The sequence below is a fragment of the Cariama cristata genome, unplaced genomic scaffold (genome assembly GCF_000690535.1).
Source record: "Cariama cristata isolate BGI_N322 unplaced genomic scaffold, ASM69053v1 scaffold20094, whole genome shotgun sequence".
In the NCBI taxonomy this organism is placed as follows: Eukaryota; Metazoa; Chordata; class Aves; order Cariamiformes; family Cariamidae; genus Cariama; species Cariama cristata.
Window position 1 is genome coordinate 1 of NW_009611482.1, and position 21,205 is coordinate 21,205.

At 48.2% G+C, this 21,205-nt stretch overlaps 2 protein-coding genes across 2 annotated transcripts; one reads left to right on the top strand and one right to left on the bottom strand.

The window, feature by feature from the left end:
- Positions 1-910: 910 nt before the first annotated feature.
- On the top strand, positions 911-12,078 carry ZNF821 (zinc finger protein 821). The gene is made up of 6 exons (XM_009698283.1): positions 911-950; positions 7,926-8,051; positions 8,551-8,699; positions 9,271-9,366; positions 10,268-10,434; positions 11,160-12,078. Exons 1-6 carry the CDS (start codon positions 911-913, stop codon positions 11,812-11,814), a joined length of 1,233 nt encoding a protein of 410 aa, XP_009696585.1. The 3' UTR covers positions 11,815-12,078.
- A 7,272-nt stretch (positions 12,079-19,350) lies between these two features.
- Positions 19,351-21,202, bottom strand: ATXN1L (ataxin 1-like; the record flags this gene model as incomplete). The annotated part of the gene is given in 2 exon segments (XM_009698285.1): positions 19,351-21,019; positions 21,021-21,202. Coding segments are annotated over 2 exon segments (1,851 nt in total), but the record flags the coding sequence as incomplete, so codon positions are not given.
- Positions 21,203-21,205: the final 3 nt, after the last annotated feature.

Genomic DNA, 21,205 nt, shown 5'->3' on the forward strand with positions numbered 1-21,205 from the left:
GCTGACGGGATCCCTGCGTCCGTCTGTCTGGGGGAAATGGGTTCAGCTCCTCCTTCTGTCTGTCTGTCTGTCTGTCCGGGGGGACTGTTGGGATTGATTCCTTCCTCTGTCAGTCTGAGGACGAGGAGTTGATGTTCTCCCTCTTGCACAGTTTGAGGGTGTCGGTGTGTCCCCCCCTGCCTGTCCCCAGCCCTGCGCACCCACGGAGGTCCTGGCAGCAGGGAGGGCGAAGCAGCCCTGCTGTTTCCCTCTCCCTGTGCTGGCTGCAAGGGTGTGAGGTCAGTCCCTTTCAGGGCCATCTGTCTGTGCCGGCCGAGACCTGTCCCTGAGCTGGCCACACTGTCCCGTCGCCTGCTGCCACCGTGCCTGGAGCTGTGACCATAGGGCGGCCGCTTCCCTTGTCTGCCTGGGCTGGCTTATCCAGTGCCCAGTGCCAGCCTTCTGGGCACGGTGGGGCCTCGTGTCCCCTCAGTCTCCCTCTGGGTGGAGGGCCAGAGATAGGGCAGAGTCTGCAGGTTTGATTAGGCTCTTGCGCTACTGGCTGTGGGGATGGACGGGAGGGAGAAGGGCGTTTGGACTGAAATTGCGGTCACTCTTGAAGTGGGGTACTCATCTTTTTGTGTGCTGGGGACAGGATTGCTTATAACTTTGCTTAAGAACTGGGTAGGACTGCCCATACAGGGTGATTTGTGAAATGCTTGTGGATTGTGTTGGATGCTGACACTGAATATGGCTGTGGTGATGCAGAACAAGCCCTGTAGGCGGAAGGGTGGGGAATGACCCTGAGACAGCCAGCTGCGTTTGGGCAGAGGCTCAGAAGGTTCCAGTGGTGTGTGTGACAGGCTCTTCTCTTCTCAGGTGAGCCCTCTGCTGAGGGAACGAACACTCTGTGCTCCCAGGTCAGGGAAACATGTCCCGTCGGAAACAGACCACTCCTAACAAAGTTCACTGTGAGTATTATGTTACGCAGCATTGTGAGATCCATGCCCTAGCTGGATTGTTGTGGAGTGAGACGGGGAGGAGGGGAATGATGAAAAGGTACAGTTTGTGAGGGAATGGTTGTTACTCACATTTCGTCTTAGGGACTGTAAGAAGAGAAACTGAGCTCTGTGCATCAGCGGAGCTGGCTGCGTCCTGGCATGGCAGGACAGGGATAGGCTTGAACAAACAACTAATGCTGTAAAGGTAGGTGTGTATGTGCAAGGCCTGTAGCTGTGCTTTGCATTTACACTGTCACAATTGCAAGTTAGTGTACTAAGAAATGTGGCTTCTGGGCTTGGTGACATTCAGTGGCTACCATCTTGGGTAGCAAAGTTCTAGGCAAGGTGGTTTGAGTGTGTGGCTGAAAGCCAGGAAGTCCTGAGTTCTGATCTTTGCCTGACCACGTACTCAACTGACTGGCCTTCAACATGTTACTTAAGCTCACTGTACCTCAGTTTCCTACCAGATAATGTAAGTAAAGCCATTTTCTCTTTCCTTGCAGGGAATGGGCAGTAGTTAAGTAATTTACTGGACAGATAATTGCTATCTGTCAGATCATGCTTGAGCTGAGCTGATAGGACAGATCTCTGTTTCTCCAGCACTGTCAAGACTCTGGCGTTTGTTTGATAGTGAAAGGGCTGAAGATGCTGTACGTCAGCACTTCTTGTGGGCAGGCTACAGCAAGATGTTAGTGGAGCTGGGAGACATGTATGGATGTTTAGCTGCCAAGGGGAAACTGCAAATATGTGGCTTTTGTTAGACAGATTGCAGTAGAGGGAAGTTGGGGGGGACTGAAGCTATGTCCTTGTTCATACCCAGCTTTGTGGCTGGAGACACATTTGGAATTTGAGCTGGATTGAGGAAAACAAATTTTCACTTCTGTAGACACGTGAAAGCAAGGCTGATGAGAGGGCCCTAGGTATTGCGGAGCTGTAGTAGTTGTCAGGAGCATGGGACAGAGAGCTGCATGCTGCATCCCTAACACTGCCTCACTTTGCTGATGCTGCTGCCTTGCATGTCTCTGTGTGTTTCTCTGCTGCCTTTTTGTATGGGTATGGCATCAGGAATCTATGCATGCTGTTCTCTGTAGTAGGGGAAAATATGCTGTAATACAACCTAACACTTTGCACACTCAGTGAGTGTACTGGGGAGAATTACCTCTGTCTGGGACTTGAAAGCCCCATTGGCTGCTAGAGCTAGGCATGGGAGAGCTGACAGAGCTTTCCTTGGTGGCCAGCATAAGAGTCTTGAGGCGTGGCTTTTGGCATCTGCACTGACTGGTGCTCTCCAATTCCTGCTTCTGGGTGCTAGGTTCAACAGTGGGCAGAGTATAGCTTTGGTTTGCCTGATAGCACATTAATGACTCGAATTGTCTTCCTTAGAGGAATTTGATAAGTCCTGTGTTTTACCCAGTGATGCCAGTAACACATCTTGTGTCCACACACTTTTGCTTCTGAGACCACCCAGATATTACTGCTGCCATTTAGATCAGAGTTATATAAGGCATGCAATTAACACTGTCTCCCCTGGTGTAGAGTCATGGTCTCTTGTGTATGGAAACCAAGGGGTACAACAGCTCTAATGGTGCAGGTAGAGTTCCCATGGTATTAAGGTGGGCTGTTTTCTGCACTCCATTGCATAAGGGTTATGTTCAGAAGCTTGTACTATTATATACAAAACTATATGTATTATGGAGTTCAGTTGTGCACTGTTTTCACAGTGAACATTGCTTTTTTATCTGCAATGCAAGTGATTGTATCTCCAGTTTTGGTCTCAGGGGAAACTATCTGACAAACATGCTACCAGCGGGCATGAAGTTGAGGTTATGGCATCTGGTATGTCATAGAGAGGAATTCTGGGACCTGTTCACCTCCTTTACATGCAGTACATTGCTACAGAGCAATTATTCAACAGGAGCCGTCAGGAGCAGCAAGTAGGACCACAAGAAAATAAAGGGACCAAAAGTTACAAGAAACATGTCAATAGTGATGTCTCCACCTTGGGATGGAAAAATCTTGTCTGTCTTATGATGAACACCACCAAATTGTTGGGACTTCTCTGTCTGCCTAGCCTGCTGTGTATCTGGAGGGCCCAGAAATGCCATGCAGTGCACTGACGAGGATAATCGGAGAGAGCATCAGCTCCAAGAACTGGGTGAGCCAGCAGAATGAGGAGTCAGGCTGAGACATAGCAGACACGTTACTGACACTTCTTCACAGGGACTGAAGTGGTTGGGAGGAGAGGAATAAAAGGGACAGCAGGTATGCAGCTTTTTACACAGTTGTCTGCAGCTGGGGTCTGATTTGGCAGGCTTCGGGGTTGGGGAAGTGCTTTTTGGATTTGCATAAATACCACTGTGAATATCTAACTGGACAAATTTGTGGGAGGACGGTGCCTACTTCTTCCTTGCATGGCCACTCCATGTTATCTTCTTTCTTGGTTTCGCTAGGGCAAGCGACAGCTGCAGATCTCCTCTCCCTGGCTTGCTTGGTGCCACTTCTTTCCAGGGTTACTTTCCTGGCTTGGCATGGCCCTTGTTTAACCTTGCTCTCATAACAACGTGGTTTGCTGTCCTCACTTTGCAAAGAATCACTTTGTTTGGCATGCAAAGCGACCAGCTGGGAAGGTGTGGTTACAAGTCAAAACAGTTTTAAATGGAAGTTGATGTGTAAGGAAATTCAAAATAATACAGAAACAATGATAAAAATTACTATTATCACAAAAGTCTCATTGTGCATGATGGCCAGTCCTTCTGCAGTTTTAATTGTAGTCATTTCCCCTTTGGCAGGGCTGCAGCACATAATTGGCTCTTAATAATTTAATTTTGTTTTGCCACATGGTGCATGAAAAACACACCTGACAAAGTGGTAACAAATTAAACTATAATACTGGAATATACTTATTGCATTGCCCATTCCACGTTGAATTGAAAAATACAATGCACTTACATTGTTTCTGTGGAGATATCTTAATTGATTCATTTGGTCTTTATTTTCTCCCAGACTCTAAAGTATAAAAGTGTAAAATCTCTCTAAGCAATTCATCTGATCTTGCACTCAAGCCCATCCATTGCTGCACTGTCACTCCGTCAGTTACGGGCTACTCATTGTTCTTATGCTTGCCAAAAATTTGCTGTAGGTGTTAGTGTGCGCTTTTATTTTCTCTCCCTGCTGCCCCATGAGCTGCTTTTCTTTCTGTTGCTTGCACCCTTTGCAAGTGGTATTTTAAGTATTAATCATGTTTTAGAACTCTTGAGAACAGCTTTTGTTAGTCAAATTAATTCCCACTTCCTAGCTCTGTTTATCACGGTCCCAATATACCATTAATCCTCTATTTCCTTCCCTCTCCCTCTGACACATGCACACATTCTCTGCTCTTCAGTGTTCCTTGAATATTCCTATAATATTCCCAGTTTGAAGAGAAAGTATCTTGCAAGAAATAGCACCCAGCGTTCAAAACCAAGCAGAAATGTTACTTGCATCAAAATCCTTGGTTCTTAAAGGGCTCTGTGGGCTGCCGTTGTTAACTCTTTCAATTGTGTTGTTTTTCATTTCAGTAACCACTACAGCAGTGTGGACAACCCAGAATAGCGATGGGGCAGGTGGACTAGATCCACAGTGGTGGAAAGACTTGCAAATTTCAGGTCCAGGAAAGAAACACAGAGAAGACCTACATGAACAGGGACTTTAAATTGGTGTGCAAGGAGGGAATAAAGTGGCTCGTTTCTGAGAGACCTTTCTGTTTAGCAAGAAAGACAGGGGAATGATGCAGTTTCTTTTAATTTTGTTTTGTGGATTTTGGGGTGGGGTTATTTGTTTGTGTGTTTATTTTCCAGAACATCTGAGAGTTATCCTGCATTCATACAGTTCAAGAAGGGAAGGGCTCAGGAAAAAAATCATTTCTGGCTACCAAGTTGATACACCACCAGATCCTAGCAGTCATAACTACCCCTGTTGCACAGTACCACAGGGCTGCCCCCTACCTCCACAGCTGCTCGCCTGGCATCCCACTCATTTACAAGATTATGGAGAGGAGAACTGGAATGCAAAGCAGAGGCATTTGTATGATCTTTCACTGTCCTACGTCTCTAGCTGTTTGTAAAAAAAAAAAAAAAAGAAAAAAAAATGCAGTGACATGTTTTGGTGTTGCGGTCAGCCTGCAGCCCTTTTTGTATTTAATAAAGAAACTTCTGGAGAAGAGTCTGTGAATTCACTATTGAACATAACATCCTTTACTGATAGCAGTGATCCTAAAGCTGTTGCCTGTCTTACTCCGTTTCCAAATGAATGGAAGTGTATTCAAAGTGGGTGGAGGTGGGGGTGTAAGTGTCTGTATTTGAGCATGTATGTGCAGAAACGATAAAAGTGTAACCTGGTACCTATCAAACATTAAACCTCTAAAGCTTCATCAAAGTAGGACTTAGTCCATCAGCAGAGGAACAGGACACGCTTCCCTAGGTTCTTTTGGAGACAATATTACTTTAATACATAAGAAAGTCTATATAAGCTAAAGATAGCGTTATTAAAAGTTTGTCTTTCGCAATCCCGTGATGCCTTTTTAGTTACGGGCTAGTGGAGAATGCACAAGATGTCATCGGCTAACAGCACTGGTTTGGCTAACAGTTTGCATTTCTGACTGTAAGCTGATAGTTCTCTGCACTGCGCTGAATCAATGCTGACTTGGTTCTGGGTATGTTGTACAGAAAGGCCACTGGCAGGCATGATTGCTCTCTTAGTTGTTGTGATTGATGCTAGTGTTACTGGTAGGAGGAGTTCCCTCCTCAGTCACCTCATATAAAGATCACAGCTTTTAAAATTCCTCAGACTATCTGCATAGTCTGTATATCTGAGCAGGAACCTATCTGCCATTAGACTCCAGGCTGCTGCTCAGTGGAAATGTAAGCCATCTGGAAGCGGAAAGGGGGAAGAAAAAGATGTAACTGCTTCCACTACCAGTTGCAGTGGTGCTTGGGAATCCTGTTTTGTAACTGTCACAGGTAGCATGTCTCCCACCATAGTTTTACATCTGTCCTGTGTTCTGCAGGGTTTCTCATTTCACCATACTTTGTCTTGCAATGTTTTTTTTTGTCTCTGGGCTTTTATCCTAGTGGTTTGTGGATATCTGCTTCTTGGAGAGGCACTGTAATTCGGTAGTGTCTGCTCTTCATACAGTCTGTATCTCAGTCCCACCAGTGTGAGGTTGTAGTCCAGATATAAAAGCAGCACTCCAGGTTATGGAAACCATTCAGTGCTGGAATGGCTTCTGATGGGGGTACACATGTCACAGCAATCACAATGGTACCTGCTGCTTTCAGTGGCAAAAAGACTCCGGGTGCTCTCCAGCACTTCAGCCCACATGGATTGTGTTCTGAAGTCTTCTCTACAGAAACCTTTCTCACTTTTCTGAAACAGAATGATAAATGCCTTCAAATGCTTTTGGAAACCTCCATGGGAATGTTGGGAACTAAAACTCTTCTCCCACAGCCTCCATGAAACTTCTGAAGGTCTTTGAAATCTTCCATAAATTACTGCTTTTTAAAGCAGTGCCAGAAATTGCGAGATGAGCACCAGAAAGGCAGTGTGAGTACGAATATGGGGCAAAACTGGCTGAAATGCTTTAGCATGTGGGAATGTACCTGTTCTTGTAACAGGGCTGGTGCTCTCTCAATGGGTCAAGAATTCAATTCCCTGGTTACACTGATGCCAGTTGTGGCTTTATATTAAAAGGTACAATTTTCTTCTGAAAGCTATGTTTTGACTTTTGTTTTATGTGAAGAATGCACTGCGTCTTCCTTAGCATTTTCACATTTGTACTTTGAGTGGTTCTTGAGAACTTGCCAATCAGCTGATAAATTTAACCCAAAAGCTAGCCCGCTAGGAACTTCAACACCTTATTCCAAGCGCTCTCAGCTCATCCACTGAGGTAAATCACAACTACACCTGGAACAAAGTAATTTGTTTGATTTGATATGAAAATTAATAGTTGTCTTTTATTGTTACTCTTTGGAACCAAACGTTCTCCTTAGCAGTGATTGCCGAAAGAAGTTTTCTTTCAGAGAAGCACAAATAATTGCCTTCTTTCAGTGCGTTTGCCATCTCCTATTGAGTTGATGTACTAGTGATCAGTGTCTTTCAACAAAACAGACTGTAAGCTATCCTAAATGAGCATCTCAGCTTTCTGGGTTCATTCCCTTAGTTTTCTGTTTTGAGCATATGAAGTGTCACTGAGATTTATTTTAGCCAGAGCCACTCCTGGGCAAGGCAAGGTAAAGAAGCAAAGCGAGTTATCCATCCTGTAAGGAGAACACCAGCTCCAAGCACAAGGGCAGCTTGTCCTCAGTCCTCCTGGGACGGAAGGTGGTGATGGAGCACGCCAAGGACAACCCCTGGTTTTAGTATTACTCTGGAGAGCAGATGTGGTGCCAGGTGCTCAGGGAGGTACTATTTTTTGTGCAAGTTGCCTGTTATAGCAGGGAATGGGACTTAACGATTTAGAAGAGCCTTATAGCACTACTCGCAATTTGGGATACTGTCATAACCCCCAGGCAGCTTCCCCCTGCCTAGAGCTGTACTATAGCTCTATTGGCAGACAGCTTGGTAGCAGAGAAAGCCAGCTGGCTACACAGGGCAGATATATGGGACCTCACAGTTTCTTTTGCGGCTGGAGTGGCATATAAAGAGTATGCAGAGAGCAGCCTGGTGCAGGACATTTCCACTAGTGAGACCGTTCTGTACACAGGGACTGGACTCACAGCAGCAGGTACAAGAGGCTGGTGTTGCAGGGTATGCAAGCAGAGGGGTTACTTAAATGCTTTCTGAGAGGTGACTTCAGAGGTTCTGTACAGTGCAGGTGAGCAGCCCCACATCTGTTGTGTTTTTGGCAAGCCTTGGTGGTGAAAGCAATGGAATGGCACCAGTCTGACTCTTTGTCCTTGTGGCTGCCAGGGGAGCAAGTCTTTGCAGGGCTGGAGGAGCAAGCCCGCCAAGCCATGATGAAAAACAACTTTCCTGGAGCTTTTGGGGACCAAAGGCCAGCCATTCATCCACTGCAAGACCCCGACTCCAGCAGCAGTGAGTTCTGCCCCTTCCAATAATGGCAAGGTAGCGGACTGGGGAGACTCTGACAAGGGGCGAGGCGAGGTGCTGCACAGCTTGTGGGGGTCCTCTGAGGACCATCTTACCCATCTCCTCCTCTGGCTCAGCCCTCAACTCCTGTGCAGGACTGTGTCAGCAGATAGCAAGAGCAGGGCTGCTCCCTAAGGGAAGGCAAGCCTGCAGCCAAGGACCACCACAGGACCACCCTCACCACCGGGATGCAGCCCCAGCTTACCAGAGCAGGGTGGTAACAGCAGCAGCAGATCTAGGGATTGTTAAGCAAGGCAGGGTAACAAGCCAGACCCAGGGACTCTACAGAGTACTTCAGTCCCTGAAGTGCCTCAGCCTGAATTTAAACGGAGCCCCTGGTTGGAGGGGGTGGGTAGAGGCCCCAGGTGATGCTGGTCAGGGCAATTAAGGCCTGTGAGTGCCCTCAGGGTCCTGATCCTTGCAATAACTGTTCTGCATGTTCCAGGTGGCAGTGATGACGAGGAAACCACCCAGGATGAAGTTTCTTCCCATACATCTGAGGAGGATGGCTCAATGGTGAAAGTGAAGAAAGAATTAGAGAATGCAGAACAACCTGTGGCTGGAGCCCCACTGATAAGAGAAAATGAGGCAAGTGTGTACTGGCTCTGCACTCAGCTTAGCCTCCCAGGGAAAGAGAAGGGTTCTATCTAAACATCTCCTCTCTTACCTTTTTCTCCGTCCCACCTCCTCCAAACAATGTCTCCTAGCAGGAGAAAAAGGTATGAAGAGCTCTTGGGCTGTCAGGAACAGGAGATAGCAGGCACAAACTGCTGTTCTCCTGGCTGGCCAAGATGATTGTGCAGAGCATGCCCCCTTCATTCAGTTCTGGTGCCTTTCGCTGACTGACTTCCCCTTCCCTTCTGCTACAGAGCAGGCCTTGCCTACCAGAGCCATTGCTCTGGCAAGAGCCTGGGTGCGAGCGGAGGCCATGAGGCCTCTGCCTGTTCTCCCCAAGACAGCAGGAGTTTTGCTCAGAGGCCACATAAAGGAAGTTTCAGACTGCAAGAGCACAAACCAGCCCCCACAGGACTGGGCACACAGCACTTTATCTGGTCAAGGCCCGCCTGCCACATTGACTAGATACTAAGGGAGGGTGGTGTGGCTGTGTGTGGGACACATGTATGCCTTACGCCAAAGTGGCTTTTCCTCCTCGTAGGTGCCTGAGTGTTTGAATGCTGACCCCACGCTGGGACTGTCACAGTGCCCCCTCTGCCAGCTGGAGTGTGGAAGCAGAGAGCAGCTCATTGCTCATGTGTACCAGGTAGGGGATGGTTCCAAACTGTGGGATATCTCTGGCCTTAAGCCCCAAATCCAGAAACAACCCAAAGCACAGGGTGGATTTGTTCTGGCCTTTGCAGTCACAGAACTGAGCTGCTAGCTAGGATGTGATTGAAGTTTACAACAGTAAACTGTGTCCAGAGGGTGTCCTGGGGGAAGAATCAGCAAGGCACCAGTCTGCAGATCTGGAAAACACAACTCTATCCCAAGGCAGTCTCTGCAAGGAGTTGCAGGCTAAGACCGGGCAGTTCCTTCAGATTAAACACGGAAGCAATTTTTACATCATTCAGTGAGATAAGAAATCTTCCTCCTAATCACTCAGTTCTTTATTTTGTGCCTTTATCACTGTTCCTACCTATGAAAACAGCTGTTCTTCCTCTGAAATGATTCCCATATTGCAGGAAGTCTGTGCTGGAATGTCACAGGTTTTGTTGTCAGCGCTCTCTTCACAGCACACCAAAGTCTGTAAAAGAAGGAATGAAGCAGAACTGAACTGGCCACTTACCTGCACCAGCTGACTGTCTCCATCTAAGCACTTCCTCACCAGCATCCTGCCTACTGTTAGTCCAGTCATGCTTTGTCCACCAACAGCAGCTCCTCGGATGCATTTCTGAAAACAAGGGTCAGGTCTTACGATCCAAGTGTTTTGGCCTTAATTGTTTCTCTTGCACTGGAGTGGAGCTGAGAAAGGTTTCCTCCTTGCTGTTTGACCTGTGACACCCCAAATGTCTTAAGCTTGGTCTAGGACCTGTCAGAGGTTTAGTGGTAAAGTGTTCCCATTCCGAGAGACTGAACTGAATGGTTTGCCATATCCGTTGAGTATGCCTCAGACTGGGCAGGGAGCTGGGCAATTTGTACCTAACAACCTACTGATTGTTTTGCAGCACACTGCAGCTGTGGTGAGTGCCAAGAGCTACATGTGTCCTGTATGCGGCAGAGCCCTCAGCTCACCAGGATCCCTTGGGCGACATCTCCTGATCCACTCAGAGGACCAGCTGTCAAACTGTGCAGTGTGTGGAGCACGCTTCACCAGCCATGCCACATTCAACAGGTCAGGGTCACCCTGGCTGGTGAGTGGGCTAGGGTACCCACATTAAAGATTAGGTGGGTTGCCTTAAATGACACGGAAGTCATGGCTCTGGACCCACTAAGGCCTGTAGGAGAGTTGTGAACACCTCCAGTCAGTGAGAGTCCCTTGATCCCTTCCTGCCTGCAGCTCTGCATCACCTGCTAAGACCTCCACGGGCTGTGCTGCTAAAAGGGCATTCCTTAGCTCTGTGAAGAACTAGAACTGTGCAGAAAGCACTGGGGTCTCCAGTCACTGGAGAACAATCAACTGCTTCCCTTGCCCAGCAATCCATGAGAGTAGGTCTGTACTGCCCAGATGGATTCATCCTTTCTAGAGCAGGACTACAGGCAGAAACCAAAATGTTCCCTGTTCATGTCCTGCCTGGCGGAAGATTATCCACTGAACAGTAGAATAGGGCTGAAAGGAGAAATCCAGACTTGATGGGGAGGAGCAGCTTGCTGGCTAATTCCTGTTCTTGTGCTCTTCCAACCCAGATACTGCTCTGGGCTAATCTGCTTCCTACCCCCAGATATGGTGTTGCTTCATTTTAGATATTCAGACATGTCTTTGGGCAGGAATGGTTTAGCAGAGGCCTCTCTCATGGGCTGTAGTAGGGGCACCGTTCACTGCAGCCCCCCCGGCAGTGTGAGATGGGGACTTTCCTGTCAGCACCAAGTCCCTGACTCTCTGCTCTTTCTGCTTTCCAGTGAGAAGCTGCCAGAAGTGCTCAGTGCAGATCGCCTGCCAGCACCACAGAGCGAGGGCCCCTCCGGTGTTGAGGGGAAAGACATTGCCATTCACACTCCTGTGTATCCTGCAGGCATCCTCCTAGTGTGCAACAACTGTGCTGCTTATCGTAAGCTGCTGGAGGCACAGACACCTGGCATGCGAAAGTGGGCACTTCGTCGGCAGAATGAGCCCTTGGAAGTGCGGCTGCAGCGTCTGGAGCGGGAGCGCACAGCCAAGAAGAGCCGGCGGGACAATGAGACACCTGAAGAACGGGAAGTGAGGCGTATGCGGGATCGAGAAGCTAAGCGCCTGCAGCGTATGCAAGAGACAGATGAGCAGAGGGCACGGCGGCTGCAGAGAGACCGGGAGGCCATGCGACTGAAACGTGCAAACGAGACCCCAGAGAAACGACAGGCCCGGCTTATCCGGGAGCGTGAGGCCAAGAGACTCAAGCGGCGCCTGGAGAAAATGGACATGATGCTCCGGGCACAGTTTGGCCAGGACCCCTCTGCCATGGCCGCTTTGGCAGCTGAAATGAACTTTTTCCAGCTGCCAGTGAGCAATGTGGAGCTGGAGAGCCAGCTGCTGGGCAAAATGACCTTTGAGGAGCAGAGTAACAGTGTGCTGCATTAAGCTAGAGCCAAGGAGTGTGCCACCTCTGCTGTACCTGCCACAGGTGCACTAGCTGGCTTCTACACTCAGGAGGATGCTGTGAGCCCCTGGCTGCTGACTTCCCTGACAGATGGTTCTGGTTTTCTCCTGAACACAGGAGGAGAACAGAGCTGAGAGATGTCTGCCAAAGTAGCCCTGGTGGGAGCAGATTCTGAGGATACAGTCTGCTCTGGGGGCCAAGTGATAGCCTGTGAACAGAGGGAAAATAAATTAATGTTCATGTTTATTTAGTCCCCTTCTTTACCTTTTGTGCTTTGTCCTGTTCTTGGACCCTTGCCCCATGGATGGGTTTGGGCTGCTGCAGTTCTGCTGCAGGTGAAAGCGTAACTCACTGAAAAGGGATCTTGTATACTGCAGCATGAATTATGGAGCTGAGGACCTTGATAGTCCACAACTCCTCCAGGAGTAAATCCTTTGCAGTTTGTGCCCCCAAAAAAAGAAGCAAAGGAGGATGTCAGCTTCCTGGAAATGGCTGTGCACACCCTTTCTCTTAACACTATCATTATGTGCTTATTTGCAGTAGCATCCATGGAAAAACTAAGAGGAAACTGAGTTCCTGTTCTAAGATACCCCATAAAAACACTAACAGAAAGGCTGACTGAGGTAAGCAAACAGCAAATAAGTTTGCTGGTTTACTCACAAGTTCATTTTCACTTAAACAGCATTTCAGGTTTGCAAGTGAAAGAGTTGATTGAATGATAAACAGTAAGGGTAGGTCAGTTCTCTAGTACTGTATGGATTTGCTGTCCTCTTTATTCAGCACTGTTGAGGCCACCCCTGGAGTGCTGTGTCCAGTTCTGGGCTCCCCAGTGCAGGATTGGCGCAGACATACTGGAGAGCGTCTAGCAAAGGGCCACTAAGACAGTGAAGGGACTGGAGCATCTCTCCAAGGAGGAAAGGCTGAGAGAGCTGGGACTGTTCAGCCTGGAGAAGAGAAGGCTTGAGGGAGGAGGGGGAGCATCTTATCAATGTTCATAAATACCTGACGGGAGAGTGTAAAGAAAATGGAGCTGGGCTGTTTTCAGTGGTGCCCAGTGACAGGACAAGAGGCCATGGGCACAAACCGAAACACAGGAGGTTCCCGCTGAACATCAAGAAACACTTTTTCACTGTGAGGGTGACGGAGCACTGGCAGAGGTTGCCCAGGGAAGCTGTGGAGTCTCCCACCTTGGAGATACTCAAAAGACACAGTCCTGGGCAGCCGGCTGTAGGAGGCCCTGCTTGAGCAGATGGGGTTGGAGCAGATGACCTCCGGAGATCCCTTCCCACCTCAGCTGCTCTGTGACTCCATAGTAAGCTGAGCTTGTTCAACCATTTCAATACAGCCAAACGCAACACAGCTCATCTAGGACCCCATATGGATCCCCCTCAAGTTACTCATTCTCATAATAAACTCCTCTGTGACCAACAGTGATTTTCAGTGGTCACTGCAGATAACACTGTGGGGCAAGAGGGGGACCATCTGTAAACAGAACCACACAGGTAGAAAAGGAAGTTGCTTTTTCTTCCACACTTGGCAGCAAAACCAATGAGAGGAATGTGGAAAAGGCGTGAGCTGGGAAGGAGCCATGGAAAGCTACAATAACTGAGTTGGGAAAAACCTGCCAGACAGTAGGGAATTTAAGCCTTCTTTAGTTCATTCAAGAGGTAGCCAAGGCGAAATGTGATCATAGTCTGTACTTGTATGAAAAGGTTCCCATTGCTAATAGAAATCACTATGAAACTATGCACTATGGAAATTAAATCTAAGCACGTTAAACTGGAAAAGGCAAAACATTAGCACAGAAGGACTTGGAGTGGTGGGTGGTGACAACGGGGTGGTACACTCTCCATTACTTGGTTTCTTTAAGAATGAGCACCTCAAAATGCATGCTGTAGCTTTGTGGTTTCCAAACATCAGCCCACCAAACACTGGTGTGCCACACATCTGTGTTTTGTAGCCTGAAGACCCCTACTGCTTTTATAGCATTTCCAGTTAAGGTCTGCAGCACAGTTACATGGTGGTCTAAATACATTGGGAGCTACTGTCTTCGCTCCAATGGCTGTTTCTCTGCATTTAGTCAGAAATGGAGACCACAAGACTCCTACTTGAGGGCAGAAGTGTAATGTTAAAACAAGAAGCAAAACCTTTTGGCCAGACTACTTAGAAACCTGATTTTTTCCTTCTTTTTTCAGTTTGAAAAACTTTTGATTGAAGTTCCTTAGAGCCCTAGTTAACACTTAAAACAGTTGCCTTCAAAGTGCACAAGGGTGCATTTTTTTTCATGATAATGAACTAAACTTACAGACAGTCTTGTGGACGCTTGCTACAAAAAGCATTTAATCTTTTCAATGCTACCATTTCCTCCAAATGCCACTGTTAACATCTTGTTTCCTCACCTTACAGAAGCTGTTTTAACATACCATTCATCGCGTAGAACCAACATCCAGGAGCCATCCTTGCATCTCTCTTTTTGGGAAAAGGCACCAGATCTGAAAAGGATCTGTTTGGTTCCATGTTCCCTTGCTCATATCCTCCTTTGTTCTCTGAACTGATCTCTCCCTTTTATTCTTACCTCTGTCCATTTTCATACTCAAACCGACAGAGTTTGCTTCTCGCAATATTTGCTATTGCTCTATCTTGAGTGTTTTGCTCAGCCAGCAGAGATGTAGCTTCACTCTGCAATCTGCAGCCGAAACTTTCCCTGCAGTGTCACTGGCACCTGATCATTATTCCAAGGGGTTCAGGAAAGACCACATAAAAGCAAAAGTGTTTGAACACAGCATTATGGCTTATAGTCCATCTGTCAGACAGCCATTACCTTGCCCTTGTCACAAGTCTCCAGATCACTCTGTGTAAGACCAGAGAAGCCACATCCTAATGATCACTCATGCTACAGATAAGCAAAAAGTCTCAAACACCAAAGGAAAAGCTATTGGTTTATATATAGATATATATATATATAGATATATACTGTGTTTACAGAGTCAACAAGTTAAATGCAATATTCATAAGAGCATTAACAATAAAAATACAATCTGTGTGTAGCCAAGTACAGACTTAAAATGGTAAAACAGGAAAAAGGATCTCACCAAAAGTACAAATATACAGTACAAATTGATTTATTTAAAACAGTTACAAAAAAAGCACAACAAAATAGAGATTATCCTTAGAATTATTAATGCTTTGTTAAAGATCAGGTAGGAGGAAAGGGGCAGGAACAAGGTCGGAGGGGAGCACCTGACTAGTTCTAAGGCTTTAGATACACTGCGGTCGGTTACATGTTAATACAGCCATTACATAACTGGGATTATAGTTGAGGGATCAGCACTTTTATCTACAAAGACCTCCTTGCCTCAGGGCAGCCCAGCTGGTTCCCCCACTGCGACGCATCTGGTTTTCTGCTCTGCATGGGCAGACTCTCCCCTGGCCTAAGGTGCCACGGAAGTGGAAAACAACTAGAATGTGCACTCGTGCGTTGGCAGGGTGGGGTGGCAGCAGCCTGGAAGGACACTGGGGACAAGTCCTGTCCTCCATGGACAGATGTGAAGACCGTGGAAGGGCCTTGACCATCAGCATTTTAAGTCACACATGGAACACACCCTGGGCCAAACTCTGTACAGAATGTGCATTCGTAGCCATCTTAGCAGCTTCTGCAAATTTTCAGGCCCTAGGACAGCCTGAAAGACAAAGAGCAGTTGTGAGCGACACTAGGGAAAGGCACATGTACTGCTGTGGGCAGGAACTAGCATTTGGGCTACTCAAGCTGCTGTAGTTTCTTTTACAACATTTTCTGAGTAACAAGGATTATTAGTTCTCTACAGGGGGAAAGTGACTTCAAGTGTGGGATGGGGATGAGGGGTGGGCGGGGACACTTAATGTGAAAAGTGCATTATAACTTGTGCACCTGCTGGAAAGGGGAGGCAGAGGGGCCTCTGCAGCTTTCCCTCTTTCCAGACAGAGCTTCCTCTGCATAGTCTGGTAGTGATGAGCACTCGTCGCTTGCAGAAAGTTTCATGTTCCTGGAGCAACAGTGTACGCACAGCCTAGAAACAGGCCTGGCCTCTGCTGGGAAGCTGACCCAAGGAATGTTTCAGGAGACGGGACAGATGGCTACAGACACCCATTATTGCATCTTACAGACTCCTGCCACAGAGCGCGAGCTGGGTAAGACCAAGGCCAGGAGGCCTCCTCCTCTGGGTAGGACAGACAACAGCTCTCCTCTCCTTCACAATAGCAGCAGGAAAACAGTGTATTTCTCTGAGAAGCCTGTCACATCTCTGCCAGCAGAAAAGCCCAGATAACCATCTCATTCCACAATGTCTTCCTGGCTTTATGTCCTCCTTTCCCTGTAAACCTAAGAAATAAAAGCCATGGGCTCATTCATCGCCTTTCTGCCTACAGCAGAGCCTGTCTCCCATACTCCCTATCTCAGGAGAGCCTCAATGCTCAACACAACAACCACCACAGGTGCTGAGCAACACAGCCCAACCCAGGAAGGACAGATTCCAGTGATTATGAGTACTGCTAAGCTGGGCTAGAGGGCTGCCAGTGGCCCCCTCCTGCCCGCAGCCTTTGGGCAAGCAGCCAGATTCCCAGATTCTTCATCTCAATGCCCTGCCATGAGATGCGCCCCAAACTGTTGCTTCCATAGAAGAGCTGGCAGCAGAAACACACAACAGTGGGACTGACAGGGAGTCTGGATAGAAGCACCGAGGTCAAATTCACCCTGGCTTGTTCCACAGAGCTCAGAACCATGCTCAACAGATGCGCAGCTAGCCAAAGTCCAGGCCAGCGGACAGGTAAACACCAGGGTGAGCACCTTCACAGCCCTTCAGCTGCCTACAGTACAGAGCTATCTTAGCCACACAGCATCCTGCCTCATACATCAGCGTCTTCCCTTTCAGACCACTGTTCAGTGCGGCTGAGACCTAGGAGTAGTAGTTACAGTAACACACATAAGATAAGGCAGGCTCTACAAACCCTCTCTCTAACATACAGAGACCTGTGTTCAAAGATGTACATGAGGGGCTCTGCACTCTTCCCTTAAACAGTGACAAAATGCTCAGACATTCTCTCTATGCATACAACCAGCCCATCTACATTCACATGCCATATGTATGCAAGATCCCTTTCTTAGCTGCCCACCATAGCTCCGAACACCTCTGCATGCAAAGAACAGGCAACACAACCTGGGCTCCTCTGCCTTCTGTCTTTGGCCACAGACACCCTGGGTATCCTGAGCATTAAGTACTAACCAACAGTAATAGAGGTCTTTGTGTAGGAGAGCCCAACGACTGTGAAACACAGAAGGTTATGAGGCCTGGCACCTGGGCTGAGACAGTACATTTTACTGACAAATGGTGCCACAAAACCAGCATCTGTTCCCACAGCTGCTGCATCCAAGGAGGCAGAATCTTCACATGACAGCATCACCATGACTTCACACATTTCAAATGCAGCTGATGAGACTGGAAGCAGTGTCATTTGGGGGAAGCTACATGTGAGACCGGCAGCATCCTCATTCTGGAGAAACCCCCGTGAGGCACAAACACTGAAGGCATGAATAGCGTGTATCTCACCTAAGGCCTGACAAGAAACTGGACTGGTGCAGGCATTTCTAAGGCAACAGAAATGGCTAGCAATGTGCTAGGAAAACCGGACTGACAGCCTGGATGGAAGGGACATTCTGGAGACTCTCCAATTTGCCCATTACCCAGGCAGAGCACCCCTCCGTCACACAGTCAACTGAAGCCAACTAATTACAGGACACATTCCTGAAGAGTGTTGCAGAACAGCCCTGAGACACCACCACTGCAAGCTGACCGAAGGACGGCTGTATCAAGGAGAGGTGCTGACACACAAGCCATTCAGGGAAAGAAAGCAGCAGTGCCCTAGCAGTCAGGCACGCCTGACAGCAAACTTCAGGAAGATGAGAGAAGGGAGGCAGAAAACGGTATGCTGTCAGAAGCAGCATCAGGACTCTAGCAGGGCCATGCACGCTGAAAAGAAACCCTCTCAAGAGCCTGGTCTTAGCACAGAGATGGGCACCTTAATACAAGGAATACTTAACCCAAGTTAAGTCAGTGAAGACTCTTATCCTCAACATAACAGTGACTATTTTTTATTCTAGCTAAGCAGTTGGAACTGGTGTCATAAAAACCATCAGAGAGGGCAAATTAGTGTAACTACAGGCGCCTTCACTTGAATGGAGTGTTATTACCATAACGAGGTATTAATATACATTTGTATTAAATCTCACCATGAAAAAGACTACTCTTGATTTTACCATGTTGTTCTACAGAGGAACTCCAAAATGAAGCATCAGAAAAACTAACACAAAACCACCCCAAAATGCCCTATGATGCTGTGATATTTTTAGAGTCCCTCCCTACCTTAATCATAGAACTGTACTTAGCAGAAACTTTGTACCTTGCCTGCACATGCACAAACATTCATCTCTTGTCTAGAGCTTTTTCAGGAGACTGCCCGCAGGGAAGAATTAGCCGTCTGGAAAGTTTTCTTCTGATTTAATTACAAAATAGTCTTGGTCTTCTCACAGAAAAAGGATGTGTTTCCATCCTTCCCTAGAGAATGCTGAAGATATTTTACTCCAGCTTTAAAAAACAACAACACCAAAACCCTAAATCCAACCGTACAAAAAACCTCAACCCCGTTCATCCACAGGCTAAGCCCCTGCATAACCTATAAGCCCAAGATATATTTTTTTTTAAGTTATTACCATGGGAAGAAAGATTTGGCTTGGTGGCAACTAATTAAATGCATCTTACAGAAGGAAACTGACGTCTCCCATCCCAACTCGTATCCCATCCCAAGTGCTCAAGTTCCCTATTCACCTATACCCAAACCCATCCTTTTGGTCCTTCCTCTTGAATTTCTGTGATTCATTCAAATCTGTACATTCTTTGCAAGAAGAAAGAGCAGTTGGATTCAGTGGAAGAGACATTAAACAGAACCACCAGAGAAGCATCTCCATCCTGCCCTCAAGAGCTCCATCGGGGAACGGTCCTTTTAAAGTGCATATGTGAAGAAAAGGGATACTGGGAGTAGAACCCCCTAAACTCCAGTGGGGACCCATTTCTCCCCATCATAAGAAAGGAGGAATAAAATCTTCAGCAATTTTATCTGCTACCTTAAGCCGTGTCTGCCCTCCTCATCTCCCCACCTATCCTGAACATTTAGACCCTGCCCTGCAGGGAATTAGTTATTCAGGGAGGTGTGAGAAAGCCCTTAGCCTCCAACCTCTGGAATGCTCTCATCGCAAGCTCATGAGCACATCCCTGTTCTCTACCTCAGCTAGCCTGTTGCTGCTCCCTGAGGCACTGGAGCCCTCGTGATTCCCCAAGAGGAACTGGTCAGCCACTGAACTGAAATAAATCCAGTCCTGCAGGGCAGAAAGCAGCCTTGCTGGTGAACCTGTCACAGTCTGTGCAATTTCTCCACCTGACGGTGAGGCTCACCTACAGGGGATGCCCTAGCTCACAGCCTCAAAGGGATCATTTCCCTGCATTAGAACGCCCTTCGATAGACAGCTTGACCTCCTGGGGAATGAAAGAGGGACGGAGCAGAGAGGGCCGAGGCTCCTCTGCCTGCATGCTGTATCTTTGGAAGCCTGGGGCTGTCCAGCTGTGATGACTGCCAATCTCAGGCTGAGAGGGTTCTGCATGAAAGCTCTGGGCTGCACTGTCCCTGTCTGTGTGGCTCTTCCTTTCAGCAGCTCTGTCAGATGGTTCTCTGGACCCCTGAGCTGTTCTTTCAGATCTCTCCCTGGTAGATACCAACTGATCTGTGAGAGGGTAGTTAGCCTGAGAAGCGGAGTTGCCATTCATGCTCTGTAAACTGATTGATATGCAGACATCGCCCACTTGCAGTCTGTGACAGGGCAAAGCAAAGAGCTGAGCAGTCCGCCCTGGGCTACAGGAGGACCAACCCTGGCCATACACAAAGAAGGGATGCTCCGGGGGCACATCAATGCTCACTTTACTTTGTTGCTCCCCAACCACAAAATGCAGTGTGACAAGACCAGGCCACTGGCTTTCCTGAATATCCACCACAGTGCTGGAGTCGATCTTCAGGCCCCCGCTCACCTCCGCACTGCGAACAAAGTCTTGAGTCTGCAGGTCCTCTACCCGCTTCAGCTCTCCTGTAGCCAGCTGGATGATGGCTCCTTTCATGAAGTGAGAGGGCAAGTGTGAGGAGCTGGGTGGCTGCAGCTGGGCCAGGTCCTTGTCAAGCACGCTTCCTCGAGCCTGTGCATCTGGGCTCCGCCTCACCAGGGTTTCTGAAGTGGAAGACCTGATGGGCTCAGATCCAACGGGAACCAGGACTGGCTTGCCGTTGGCTACCACCGTTCCTTTGGTTAATTGTCTTTGTCTAACCGGCTCTTCAGGGGACATTACAAATGGACTCCTGGACTGGCTTTTCTCAGCAACAGCCCGTTCCACCGTGTTCCTCAGCACGTCCTTTGACTCCCCCTGCTGATTAGGGATATTATGGCAAAGGTTTAAAGGGCTCGGCTCATCTTTCCTCTGGGCTGCCAGAATATGATACTCCTGAGATGCCAACACCCCCACCACCCTCTGAACCTCCAGATCAGTGTCTGGGGTGCTTCTGTGAGCTGGCACAGAGACCTCTGTTCCCAACGTCTGGTAACCTGAAAGGAACTGTCCATCGACCACGCATCCTGCTGCAGCCCCTGGCAGACAGTCTTCAGCTTTACTGCTGGCCGGGTTCACAGCCTCGCTGGTCCTCCTCACCACATTATGCTCCAGATGTCTCTGTCCACCATTGGCAGCAGCTACCTCTGAACTCAGCTGACTGTCTTGCTGAGGAGACTCTGGGCTTCCACCTGCTGTAGGTGTCTCATATGCTGAATAACCTGGTGGGAGGCGGGACATCTGATAATAAACAGGAATTCTACCTGGTGCAATATCTAACGGCTGGGTCCCAGCATGGTGCTGCATCTGGCCAGAAGGAGAGACTGCAGAAGCAGATTTGTTGAAGGTGTGGGTAGGAGAGGTAGTCTGGGGGGAAGGAGTGACTTCTTCCGTCAAGAGAGAGGCATATGGCACAAAGTGGGGGACATGAGAGGCGGTGAGGTTGGTGGGAGGAGACAGGAGAGGACTAGGCAGGAAGCCAGGAGGGACAGCATAGGGCACTGTGTAATGATAGGGACGTTGGAGGGATCTGTGCGTAGTGGATGGGAGGGTAGGCCACTCCTGGGTGTTGGATTATTGGCGAGGTCACATTGAAGGCAGGGGGCAGGGGGCTCACGTTCACCACGGGGTGCAGACCCGTGGGCGAGAAGGTGGCAGGTGGCACTGCCACTTTGTAGAGCATCCCATATTGGTC